Source organism: Grampus griseus (genome assembly GCF_964374135.1).
Source record: "Grampus griseus genome assembly, chromosome: 20".
Lineage (NCBI taxonomy): Eukaryota > Metazoa > Chordata > Mammalia > Artiodactyla > Delphinidae > Grampus > Grampus griseus.
The window spans coordinates 45,716,154-45,728,515 of NC_139014.1; the positions used below are offsets into that span (position 1 = coordinate 45,716,154).

Sequence of the window (12,362 nt, forward strand, 5' to 3'; positions counted from 1 at the left end):
CATGAGCTGATGCCTGTTAAGCTTGGGCTGATGCATTTGTGTCAGGATCACCATGCTACTCTGTACTTACATGTGTATTTGAAGTTTTTCACAAAAAAGGTTAATCTTGTGCAGAGGTTTCATTACAGAATCAACCGTGATAAATTATTTAGCCAAAATTACCCTTGAAAGTTCTTTTTTAACCTCTGTGTTTATGAGCTTTTATTATTAATTTTTTTAAATAAATTTACTTATTTATTTTTGGCTACGTTGGGCCTTTGTTGCTGTGCACGGACTTTCTCTAGTTATGGCGAGCGGGGGCTACTCTTCGTTGCAGTGCGCGGGCTTCTCTTTGCGGTGGCTTCTCTTGTTGCGGAGCACGGGCTCTAGGCTCGCAGGCTCAGTAGTTGCGGTGCACGGGCTTGGTTGCTCCGTGGCATGTGGGATCTTCCTGGACCAGGGCTTGAACCCATGTCCCCTGCATTGGCAGGTGGATTCTTAACCACTGTGCCACGAGGGAAGTCCCTTGAAAGTTTCTTAAACTGGCCATATATTGATTTGTATATACAACTCTGTTCTGTAATGCATATGTTTATTAGCTACAATAATGTAGGGTATGAAATAAAGAGAAGCTTGTTATAGGAAAACCATGTGTAAACTCTGGAATCCCACCCAGTTTGGCGATGCACTCGTGCTGTGAACGGCACGGCACGCCTGACCTGAGACGGTCCATTCTCACCAACCTGTACTGTTTCCATGGTTGTTTCTGAGTTGTCTTTCTCTTGTGTGTTTGATGTAGCTGGACTATATTATTCAGTTTCCCTGTGTTACTACTATTCTAAAGTATGGATTTTAATAACTACACATTATCCCATTTTACAAATGTACCCGCTTTTAATCACCAAGGCTTTTTTGAAGTATGTTCATAGTTCCTCAGTACGATAAATAACACTTTGCTACAGGTCTTTTCAATATAAATCACATCTGTGCCTTTTCCTGAAACCGCTGGTTTAAAAGAAATGCTCTTTCTCAGAGCTGCTCCATTCTTCCATGTTGGCTTCGAGAAGGACTGACCCACTTTGTACTTAACCTATAGTGGACACAAGTGTCTGTTTCACATAATTACATTCTATATGTTTAAAAATAACCCTGCCATTTTGAAAATCAAACACTGGCCTTTCATTTTGACCTTGCTTGTTAGCATGTGTAGAATTTCGTAGAGAAAGTGTGGAGACTGACCACATGTACTTCTTCTCCCCAAGGACCTGGAGGAGCAGCTGGACGAGGAGGAGGGGGCTCGCCAGAAACTGCAGCTGGAGAAGGTGACGGCAGAGGCCAAGATCAAGAAGATGGAAGAGGAGATTCTGCTTCTCGAGGACCAAAATTCCAAATTTATCAAAGTAAGAGACTATTTCCATTTAAGAGCTGATTTTATTTTTATTTTTTTAATAAATGTATTTTATTTATTTAGTTTCGGCTGCATTGGGTCTTCGTTGCTGCGCGCGGGCTTTCTCTAGTTTCAGCGAGCAGGGGCTACTCTTCGTTGAGGTGCACAGGCTTCTCACCGCAGTGGCTTCCCTTGTTGCGGAGCACGGGCTCGAGGCCCGCGGGCTTCAGTAGTTGTGGCACGTGGGCTCAGCAGTTGTGGCTCGCGGGCTCTAGAGCACAGGCTCAGCAGTTGTGGCGCACGGCCTTAGTTGCTCCGCAGCATGTGGGATCCTCCTGGACCAGGGCTCGAACCCGTGTCCCCTGCATTGGCAGGCAGATTCTTAACCACTGCTCCACCAGGGGAGTCCAAGAGCTGCTTTTAGAATATGGAAAATACTTGTGTCAATGCTCTCACTGAAAGTGGCTTCAAACAGGAAGTTCTCAAGATTTCAAGTTCATTTATTCCGTTTTCTAAGTCTCTACAGATTTATAGTCGGTATAGATTTCTAAAGACAGAAACTATTTAATTTTTTTAATCCACCAAACATCCTTTTAATCCCTGAGATGACTGAACGTGGACATTTTGTGCCCTTTGGACACTCACCGACGACTTGTTCCCATCTGGGCGGTAATACATTCAGCACCGGCTGCGGGACTGCGGGACTGCAGGCCAGGCGGGCGGGCGAAGCTCTGGAGGGTCACGAGCCTCCTTTTCCTGCCTTTTTGGAATATACGGTCTGCTGGGGGTGACAGTGCCAACGTTACTTGTTTTCTAAGTAATAACCAAACCCACTTGTCATTTTGAATGCCTTTTCTGAAGCCGTTTTTGCTATTCAGGAAAAGAAACTCATGGAAGATCGCATTGCTGAGTGTTCCTCTCAGCTGGCTGAAGAGGAAGAAAAGGCAAAAAACCTGGCCAAGATCAGGAATAAGCAAGAAGTGATGATCTCAGACTTAGAAGGTGAGTGTTGGAGGCTAGAGAAATTGAGGGCTAGGACGTGTGAGCCTTTAGCTTCTACTTAAATCAGAACATGCTGTGATAGAAAATGTACATGGGGACCGCTCATCAGTTTGGGTTCGGCTATTAAAATAGCCCTCTTATATGGTGTCGTCATTTGCCTAGTCACCAGGTATTTAGTGTCACCAAACGGCACTAGATTATCTTTAAACTTTTAAAGTTAGGTCCTGTAGTAAAGTACATTGCCCTTTGGTGGACACAGTTGGGACGTAAATTAAGTTTGAGCTGCACAGGCCGTTAAATTTGTACGTGTTTAATCTAAATGCTGCGTCGAGGTGCCTAGGTTTCCCTTCACAAAGGGACAGCTGCTGACACAAAACCTGACAGGGACAGGAGACTCTGTGCACGGTAGCAGTGTCTCACTCTGATGGCCCAAGTCACGTCAGCAAATGCTAGGATTTTTGCAAAATGGATCACTGCCTTCTGCAAAAGAAATAAGAAAAGAGGGTGGAAGTTGGAAAGAGCCCAGAACACCTTCCCTTTGACCCGCAACTGGAGACTGGCATCGACAGGGGAGGAAGAACCTGGCTCTTAACACCCTGCTGTCGTGTGGTCGTTTATAACGGGGAGAAAATGAGTGGTTTCTAAAACAATATTTAGGATTTTGTTGTCCTCGTTGTTGTCAGCCTGAAATTCTCTCCATAAACCATTCTTACCTGTAGGCGATTCTTCTGGGAAGGGTAGGTAGGCCTGTCCTTTTCTCACCTGACTGTTGGGCGGGTGAGGACAGCGTGTGAAGGGAAGCATCCCGGCCCTAATTAAGGAATCACTGCAGGACTCAGAGGGCGGGTGGGAGAGATGCCCACACTCTGCCCTCTCGCCCTCAGGGCTCAGGAACTGCAGTCTGGGTTCAAACCAGGGATTCCCGGTGAAAAGGGAGCCGGGGGGGACAGGAGTCACATGCCACCCCGCCTCTGCCCAGCCCTCTGCGATCCCGGGCACAGCACGGGGTCCAGGTCACTTTGGCTCTGAGAGCGGGGGCCTGCTCCCTGTGGAAGGATGTCCTTAGAATCCTCCCAGTTTCTTCCTGAAAATCCCACCCTCCTACTAATATATCTCGCCTTCGGTTTGATCTTGATGGGTTTCAGGTGATGGAGCGGTTGGCAGCGACGTGCTTTAGAACGCAACGGCTAATTTTCAACTTTAATCAGTTTACTTTTTGAATTTGTCCATATGGAGTGACATTCAGTGTGTTGAAGGGCTTCTTGTTTCTTGCCCTAAAGAGCGCTTAAAGAAGGAGGAGAAGACCCGCCAGGAACTGGAAAAGGCCAAAAGGAAACTGGACGGTGAGACCACAGACCTGCAGGACCAGATCGCCGAGCTCCAGGCGCAGATTGACGAGCTCAAGATCCAGGTGGCCAAGAAGGAGGAGGAGCTGCAGGGCGCCCTGGCCAGGTCTGCACTAGGCACGTGGCTGGAGGGGGTCCCGACAGAGAGACCCCGGGACACCGACGTATGGCTTCCTCGTCATTGGGTGTGACACGGGCCTGGGAGACCAGGGAGCATGTTGTTGGGGCAGCCAGAAAATCTCATCAATCCTTCTTGGTATTCACACTTAAAAATCACGAGTCATATCATGAAATCCTTGAAAATTCACACCTGAACCAACAGTTTTAACCATATCAAATGCTCTGGTTTCTGTACGTTACAGATTAATTTCAATATGATTTAGAAGTTTAGAGGAAATCGCTTTTCAGGAGTATTCCCCCCTCTTGTAGCACGATTGGCTACTCAGTCCTAAACCATTCAGTTACAGAATGTAAGTCATATATAGTAAATTCATTTATGCTAATATTTCATTTCATTCCTTTAACCAATAACTATTTGGTTACATGGTCATAGGACTCAGTTTAATTTATAATTTATTACAATCAAGAAAATCTTATAACAAATTCTTCTCTGCCTCTGTCACCGTTAGTCTTTCTTCGGCCACTTACAGAGGTGAGGGCTGAGACCCAGAACTAAAATTCTCCACCTGCTCCCATGTGTCAGCTTCCCCTCCCTCATCTCAAACTTCCCACCCATCCCCGGTCAGAACATCCACCCACATTAAATCACACGTGAGCAAAAAGATGCACCAGAGGATAGAGGAGGCGTAGAGTGGAGGGTGTGAAGGTGGCGGGTCTGCTTCCACTTTGTTCCAAGAACTTCTCTGAATTTGCACATTTGCCGTGGGCTGGAACCAATCTGACGGACAAGACGGCTACCTTGAGCAGTGTTTTAACTAGAAGAACATTTGCCTGAGAGGGAATTTTTAAATATTATAATCATTAAAGTGAGATGGTCCTACCTTTTCACGGAGAACTTTATTAGCCCTTTGGACAGGACCCAGACTCCATCCTGATACCAGCTCTGGGCCTCCAAGCCGTGGGCCGTGGGCTGGGGGTGGTGTCTCAGGGTCTTCTTGTGGGAAGAGTCCCTGGGCGCTGGCTCTGAGCGCTTCCCGTGCCCGGGTGTCTCCGCAGGGGTGACGACGAGACACTGCACAAGAACAACGCGCTTAAAGTCGTGCGAGAGCTGCAAGCCCAGCTTGCTGAGCTGCAGGAAGACTTTGAATCCGAGAAGGCTTCGCGGAACAAGGCGGAAAAGCAGAAGAGGGACTTGAGTGAGGAGCTGGAAGCTCTGAAGACAGAGCTTGAGGACACGCTGGACACCACGGCAGCTCAGCAGGAACTGCGGTGAGTGGGGGCAGGGCAGAGATGCTCGTTCTCGGGGAGTGGGGTGTTTCCTGTATGCTGTCACTTCGAGCATCCTCTCTTCCTCCTGGAAACAGTGGCACGTGGAACAGTAAGAAAATCTCGGTGGTTAGAAACCAACCGGCCTGTAGGTAGAAAGCACAGGGCAGGTGGCTGCACCACAGACAGGTGCACAGAGGGAGGTGTGATCAGAAAAGCCCCAGGTACGCACACCTGGCTGGAGGGAGAGTCACACCTGAACCAAGTAAGGGGGGCGCAGGGACCAGAGGGCTAGAGGGGACAGACACAGAAACAGGAGGAGGTGGGGCTGTTTGGGCATCTGCTGGCTGCAGCAATTGGTCTGATGAACAGTGGTGAGGAAACAGACGAGGAGGAGGCCCGTGTCCACAAAGACAAAAGGACAGGTGAGTGCAGCTACCCACGTAACAGATGGGCCAGCCGCCGAGCGTAGGCAAGAGGAAAGTGACGAGCGCAGCCAGACACGACTCACGGGAAGTCCCGGGAGAGCGCGCGCAACTAGCGGTGAGCAGGTGGGCTGCCCGAGGCCCCTGCTGGCCTCCCGACCGGCTCCTCCCTCCTCAAGACCCAAGCTGCCGGGCGCGTGAGGCCAGCCCAGGAATCCCCAGGCTGCCTTGGCGGGTAGACCTGGCTGCTTGCACACGCACGCACCCCCACACCCCTGCCACCTGTCCCAGGCTGTGCGTGGTGGGAAGGGGAGCCTGCCCCCAAGAAGGGGGCTAAGGGAAAGCCTGCAGCAAGGCGAGGGCAGTAGGGGTCATTTACAGAGGAAGGTAGGGTAGGGGCGTGTGCCCGTCAGGTTCTGGGCCTGGAGAGAAGCCGTGCCGAGCCGTCAGGCTGAGGTCAGACCGGGGGTGTCCGGAGCGCTCAGTGCTGAAGAAGCGGAGGAGGTGAGCCTGATAACGTGCCAGGGACTTTGCCCGCTAACACGCAGGGCCTCAGGGCAACGGGAGGGTGTGTCCCCGCAGAGCCACCCGAGCCCTCCCACCCGCCTCCACAGAGCAGCTCTGCTTTTAGCAGTTTTAAGTCCTGGCCTTGGTTTTAAAATACCTGCTTTTTAAATATCTGGAAACCACTGAACTGTGGGCTGGAACCCACAGTCTAATGATTAGACTTGGTTGAAATAGCCTTTCTCAGCTGAGCTTTCAACCACGGTAGAAAAAAAGGTTCTGCTCACTTCTTCCCTTCAACTCTTGTTTAAAAAAAAAAAAAAAGTACCAATGATATGCGCTTTTTTTTTTTTTTTTTTTTTTGGCCACACTGCACGGCTTGCAGGATCTTAGTTCCCCAACCAGGGATCAAACCCACCCTCCTTGCATTGGAAGCACGGAGTCTTAACCAGTGGACCGCCAGGGAAGTCCAGTATGTGCATATTGGTTAAAACCGTGGATGTGCTCCAACACAGCACTCCCTGCTTCTGCTGGTGAAGGGGTCGGATGGCCTGCAGTTCCGATGCGTCAGGGGAAATGGTGTTGCTATCTGGTAGATGGGGGGTGAACTGAAGTAACCTCGATGGAGTCTGTCCTGTCGGGCTGATGCTTGGATGCCGGTGCCCCTCCCCCACCTCCAGCATCCATCCCTTCCTCTGCACGGAAGCTTGCAGAGGACAAGGCCAGACCCCCGCACGCCTTTCGCCTCCAGTGAACGTGTGGCCGAGCCAGGCTGCACCACCGTGACTCTGGTGGCTCCCTTTGTCTGGTGACCTGCCACCACGCAGCTAGCAGCCACCTGGGCCCCTTTTCTCTTTGCCGCAGCTGGTCGCAGCCCCTAGATTTCGCTTCCTTGTAGAGAGGAAAGTGCGCCCACACAGCAATCAGCATATACGTCACTGCTTTGACTGGCCACGGGTTTTAGAGCAAGTTTGCCAGAGTTGTGCTGCAGAATGATGGGAAAGTTACTGCTCTCTAAGCTCTCGGTGTTACGGCAGCTCTCGGCAGGAGTGGTATTTACCTTAACTGGTTTCAGTGTTAAGCTGTGCGCTTAAATTAAAGGTGGTGCTCAGCCCCACTTTTGTCGGGGTGCAGTGTCCCACCTGATGAGCCTTTACCAGCCCTCTGGGGGATTTACCCTCTTCCGGTTTTACTGAAATGCCTGCTGGCGCTGTGGCAGGCATTTTGGCATCTTGTGTTAAGCAGTGCCTGGCCTGTGATGCACCCAGGCTGCCCCGGACGTCTGAAGACCCTTAGGGACATTACACCGTGTCTCGACTGTAAGTCGCATGTGGAATGGGGGTCATGCTGGTTCTGGAAGGTTTCCCGCTACCCCAGTAACAGACACGCCAGCCTCCTGGAATCCATGTCATGTTTCAAACAAAAGCAGAACTTTAAAAATGTGCATTTAATTTAGTCATTCAACTAATTCTGAGCTTCTTCCTCTAAAATTATGTTTCTCTAGCACCAAACGTGAACAAGAAGTGGCAGAGCTGAAGAAAGCTCTCGAGGAGGAAACGAAGAACCACGAGGCTCAGATCCAGGACATGAGGCAGAGACACGCGACTGCCCTGGAGGAGCTGTCGGAGCAGCTAGAGCAGGCGAAGAGGGTAGGGACACGTCGGTGGGCAGCGTGGGGGTCCAGGTGCTCCCGCAGCGGCCGCTCTCTGAGAGCACAGTGCTGGCCTGGGGGAGCCAGGCGCCCCTGATTTTATTTTTAAATCACATATTCCTCTCACTGGTAGCCCTCTTCCTCCTGATGACTGAGCTCTAAAGGTTCAGCAGCTGCACGTCCTGCTCTTGCTCACCTGCTGCCCAGAAGCCGCCAGGCCCTTTGGGTGTCCCTGGTGCCCTGCCCCCTGCCCCTCCCCCCTCCAGTCTGTCTCAGGCACCGCACACATCGTTGCCCTTGCTTCATCGTTCCCGCCTCCGCCTCTCACATGCTGGCCCCCCGCGGTGCTGCCAGCGCCCCCCCATACTGTATCTGCTGCCCTGAGCGGGGTGTACAGGGGTGCTCCGCCCACAGAAGTCTTCACACTGCGAGAACAGCAGGTGTCTTCCTTCATTTATGCAACAGATGTCGACTGCAGGCTCACTCCGTGTCAGCACGGTTCTCCGGACACCAAAGCCACGCCCTTTGCGTCCTCTGTTGTAGAACTGCGAGTGAAGTGTTCCTCCCTTCTCTCTCCTAGTTCAAGGCAAATCTGGAGAAGAACAAGCAGGGCCTGGAGACGGACAACAAGGAGCTGGCGTGCGAGGTGAAAGTGCTGCAGCAGGTCAAGGCCGAGTCTGAGCACAAGAGGAAGAAGCTGGACGCCCAGGTCCAGGAGCTCCACGCCAAGGTCTCGGAAGGAGACAGACTCAGGGTGGAACTGGCCGAGAAAGCGAATAAGTTACAGGTAGGCCTGGAAAGCCTTTCCTGGACGTCGCCCCCAGTGTCTGGCGGGGTGGGGAGGGGACTGACATTGGGGGCGCCTGGGCTGCCTCAGGTCCACGTTAGGCTCCTCGTGTCGCTCTCCCACTTGAAGCTCACAGCGCCCCCCCGGGTGAGTCTGGTGGATGAGGACGTGAGAAGCTTGCCTGCCTCTGGGCTCTGCTGAGTCCACAGCCCTCCCCGCCCCGCTGCTGCCAAGACTGATGAAGTGGGGGGAATCTCTGAAGGGCATTGCTAAAATGAGGAAAAACAAATGCCATCAGCTTGAGTTTCAAGTATAGAAACGTCCTCCGTGTGCCTTCCCTTTGCTCACGTGACTAGAGGACAGACTAGAACGAAGGGCAGCTCCTGTTCCTTTTGTCTACGACCCACTGTCCCCACAAAAGACATAGACGGTCTTACGCCATGGGGGTTTCTAGGGGGGGAGGTATTTTAGAGCTATCATTAATTAAACACGAAAAAGAAAAAAATGTTTTTACCACATTATTCATAAAATCTGACCATAAGAAATAGCTACATATTCATGATAAGTATATCATACCAGATTTTCTTTCAGCTTAAAAAGAACTGTGGGCTGTGACTCTTAGAATTTAAACTTATCTGAATCTGTGTGATAAAGTTTTCAAGTTCTCTAAGAAAATGAATTACACTCGCGCCCGCTACCCACCTCCCCCCAGTATAGGGATGGTGCATCTTCGTGTGAAAAAGGGTTAAAATAAAACACCTGCTGATCGTGAGCCTCCTCACATAGGACAGCAGCCACTCTTTCAGAGGATTCGGTATAATTTTTGTCTCTTGACGCTGAAAAACAAGATAGCAAGCCAGTTAGGAGAACGCCCCCCACATGTGGGCTCTGCCGTCCTAAGCCTCCCTGTCCGGGCCGTAGGTGGAGGCTCTCTGCGGTGGCTGGCTCAGGGCCTGCTCATGGGGGCGGCAGATTCTCGGTGGTGAGCCCTCCTCAGCTGAGGCTGACCCCTCCTCCCCGCGATATGCTCGCTTTGTGGGCACTTAGGGTCCAGAACCCACCACTCTTCTCTCTGCCTGCTGCTGAAGTGAGTCATAACCTTTCACTCCTCCTCGCAGAATGAATTGGATAATGTCTCAACTCTTCTAGAAGAAGCAGAGAAAAAGGGTATTAAGTTTGCCAAGGACGCAGCTGGTCTTGAGTCTCAACTCCAGGACACACAGGTATTTCCCCCAGGGGTAGAGTGTTAATAGTAACTCTGCTGTTTCTGTAATCTGTAAATTGGTGAAACATGCTATTCCCAGAACTGCCCTCTTATCACCTCTTTCTGATTTTCTGCTCTACTTTTTTTTCTTTATATAAATTTATTTATTTTGGGCCGAGTTGGGTTTTCGTTGCTGCATGCGGGCTTTCTCTAGTTGCGGCGAGCGGAGTCTACTCTTCGTTGCGGTGCACAGGCTTCTCATTGCGGTGGCTTCCCTTGTGGTGGAGCACAGGCTCTAGGCGCACGGGCTTCAGTAGTTGTCTCCCGGGCTCTAGAGTGCAGGCTCAGTAGTTGTGGCTTGCAGGCTCTAGAGCACAGGCTCAGTAGTTGTGGTACATGGGCTTCGTTGCTCCGCTGCATGTGGGATCTTCCCGGACCAGGGCACAAACCCGTGTCCCCTGCATGGGCAGGTGGATTCTTAACCACTGTGCCACCAGGGAAGTCATTCTGCTCTACGTTTATTTTCAACCATCTTGCACCAAAACCAGCCCTGATGCTCAGGAACTCACCTTTGAGCTCATATCTAGAGCCTGCGGTTCCTGTGTCTGGCAGGCATGTGTGGGTGCCTGGTAGGCGGCTCTTGCTGTCTGGCCGGGCGCTGCCTGGGGTGCGGTTCACCGGGGTATGGTTCACCAGGCGGCGGTCCTGTTATACATTCGTGCACTGCTGGCCATTTTAAACATTTTCTCATGGTTTTCGTTCATTAACGCTGACCTGAGAGAAACAGGAAAGGATTCCAGGAGTGATAAAAGATGTGGGAAAGGGAAGCTCGCAGGTCCCTGGCCTGGGCCCCTGGCGGGGTGACGCTGCCATTGCTCGTGAACAAGTTTGTTTTGGGTTTTTTGGCCACACTGCACGGCTTGCGGGATCTTGGTTCCCCGACCAGGGATGGAACCCACGCCCTCGGCAGTGAAAGCGTGGAGTCCTAGCCATTGGACTGCCAGAGAATTCCCTCGTGAACAACTTTAAAGCAATATTGTACTAAGGGCACTTGTTAAATGATCAGGTGTGTTTTAAAATCACTTGTTTGTTAATATCACTGGGTATTTCGCACACACTGAGACTCTGTTTTTTTTAACAGAGGCATTGTGGTTTGGGTGATTACCATAACCTAAGTACTGACCGTTTATAAAAATAAACAGGAGCTTCTTCAGGAAGAGACACGCCAAAAACTGAACCTGAGCAGTCGGATCCGGCAGCTGGAGGAGGAAAAGAACAGCCTCCAGGAGCAGCAGGAGGAGGAGGAAGAGGCCAGGAAGAACCTGGAAAAGCAGGTGCTGGCCCTGCAGGCCCAGGTGCGTGCATCCACTCGGGACGCCATGTGGCCTCAGTGTGTGTGTTTAGCAGCTGACGTCCCTGCCCTGCTGGGTGGTTTCAACTCCATTTGGGACAGTTAATTGGGTCTTGTTGGGAGCAAGGTGAAGACCCTCGGACTGTGTCAACTGTGTAAATTCCAATCCAGTCATCCTTTTATAGATGATTAGCGAAGACATTTACGGTCTAAGATCCATTTGCTCAGAAACGCATAGTATTGCTTGATATTATTTCTTCAGACAGAATACTGAAAACAAGTTTTATCTTTATTCCTCAAGTGTGAAATCCAGTTGAGTTCTTTAATCGTGACCTTTTTTCCTTCAGTTGACAGATACCAAGAAGAAAGTAGATGATGACCTGGGGACAATTGAAAGTTTGGAAGAAGCCAAGAAGAAGCTCCTTAAAGACGTGGAAGCACTGAGCCAGCGCCTGGAGGAGAAGGCCCTGGCCTACGACAAGCTGGAGAAGACCAAGAACCGCCTGCAGCAGGAGCTTGATGACCTGCTGGTGGACCTGGACCACCAGCGCCAGATCGTCTCCAACTTGGAGAAGAAGCAGAAGAAGTTCGATCAGGTGGGTGCCCAGCGCTCCCCACCCCTGGGCTCCAGGGCCAGCGCCACACGTGTTTCCTCCTGGCAAAGCCCTCGCCTTTGTCATTTCGGCTTAAAATAATCCTTTCTTATTTAAGAGCAATATGTATTTATAGCAAAATTGGAAAAAGCAGACCAGCATAAAGAAGGAAACAGGAGAACACGCCTGATATTCTTAGCAATAATTCAGGCACGTAGCAAATGAGAGGAGTCTCTGTTGCTTTTGAAATCGATTTTTACTGTCTCCCAACGCCATCCCGTGTAGCTGTTAGCAGAAGAGAAGAACATCTCTGCCCGCTACGCGGAAGAGCGAGACCGGGCCGAAGCAGAGGCCAGAGAGAAGGAAACCAAAGCCCTGTCCCTGGCCCGTGCCCTTGAGGAGGCCCTGGAGGCCAAGGAAGAGTCTGAGCGGCAGAACAAGCAGCTGCGGGCAGACATGGAGGACCTGATGAGCTCCAAGGACGACGTGGGCAAGAACGTGAGTGTCCCGGGGACCGGTGCCTTCGGGGCAGGCAGGCGACTCTGGGGAGGCCCAGCCCTACAGCAAAGCGGGCCAGGAGTGTCTTGGCCTGTATGTAATTAGGGGGTTAAAGACTCCCAGGATAAGCCATCAGGTTTTCTGCAGTCTGTTCTCGGTTACCTGTGCCAAAGCCAGGCGGGGAGTTCTTGTCGCTTTCACAGGCCCTCCCCGCCCTAAGCTGCATCCTGACGGGGGTCCTTTAAATGA

General features: G+C 51.2%; 1 protein-coding gene across 2 annotated transcripts in view; it reads left to right on the forward strand.

The window, feature by feature from the left end:
- MYH10 (myosin heavy chain 10) overlaps positions 1-12,362 on the forward strand; it is a 133,952-nt gene that overhangs the window by 107,348 nt on the left and 14,242 nt on the right. For both annotated transcript variants that reach the window (XM_082679256.1, XM_082679257.1), the window contains exons 23-32: positions 1,242-1,379; positions 2,245-2,368; positions 3,649-3,820; positions 4,891-5,103; positions 7,534-7,678; positions 8,261-8,467; positions 9,586-9,690; positions 10,874-11,026; positions 11,370-11,618; positions 11,901-12,113. In XM_082679256.1, the coding sequence (XP_082535382.1) occupies positions 1,242-1,379; positions 2,245-2,368; positions 3,649-3,820; positions 4,891-5,103; positions 7,534-7,678; positions 8,261-8,467; positions 9,586-9,690; positions 10,874-11,026; positions 11,370-11,618; positions 11,901-12,113 (1,719 nt within the window). The remainder of the gene's footprint in view (positions 1-1,241; positions 1,380-2,244; positions 2,369-3,648; positions 3,821-4,890; positions 5,104-7,533; positions 7,679-8,260; positions 8,468-9,585; positions 9,691-10,873; positions 11,027-11,369; positions 11,619-11,900; positions 12,114-12,362) is intronic.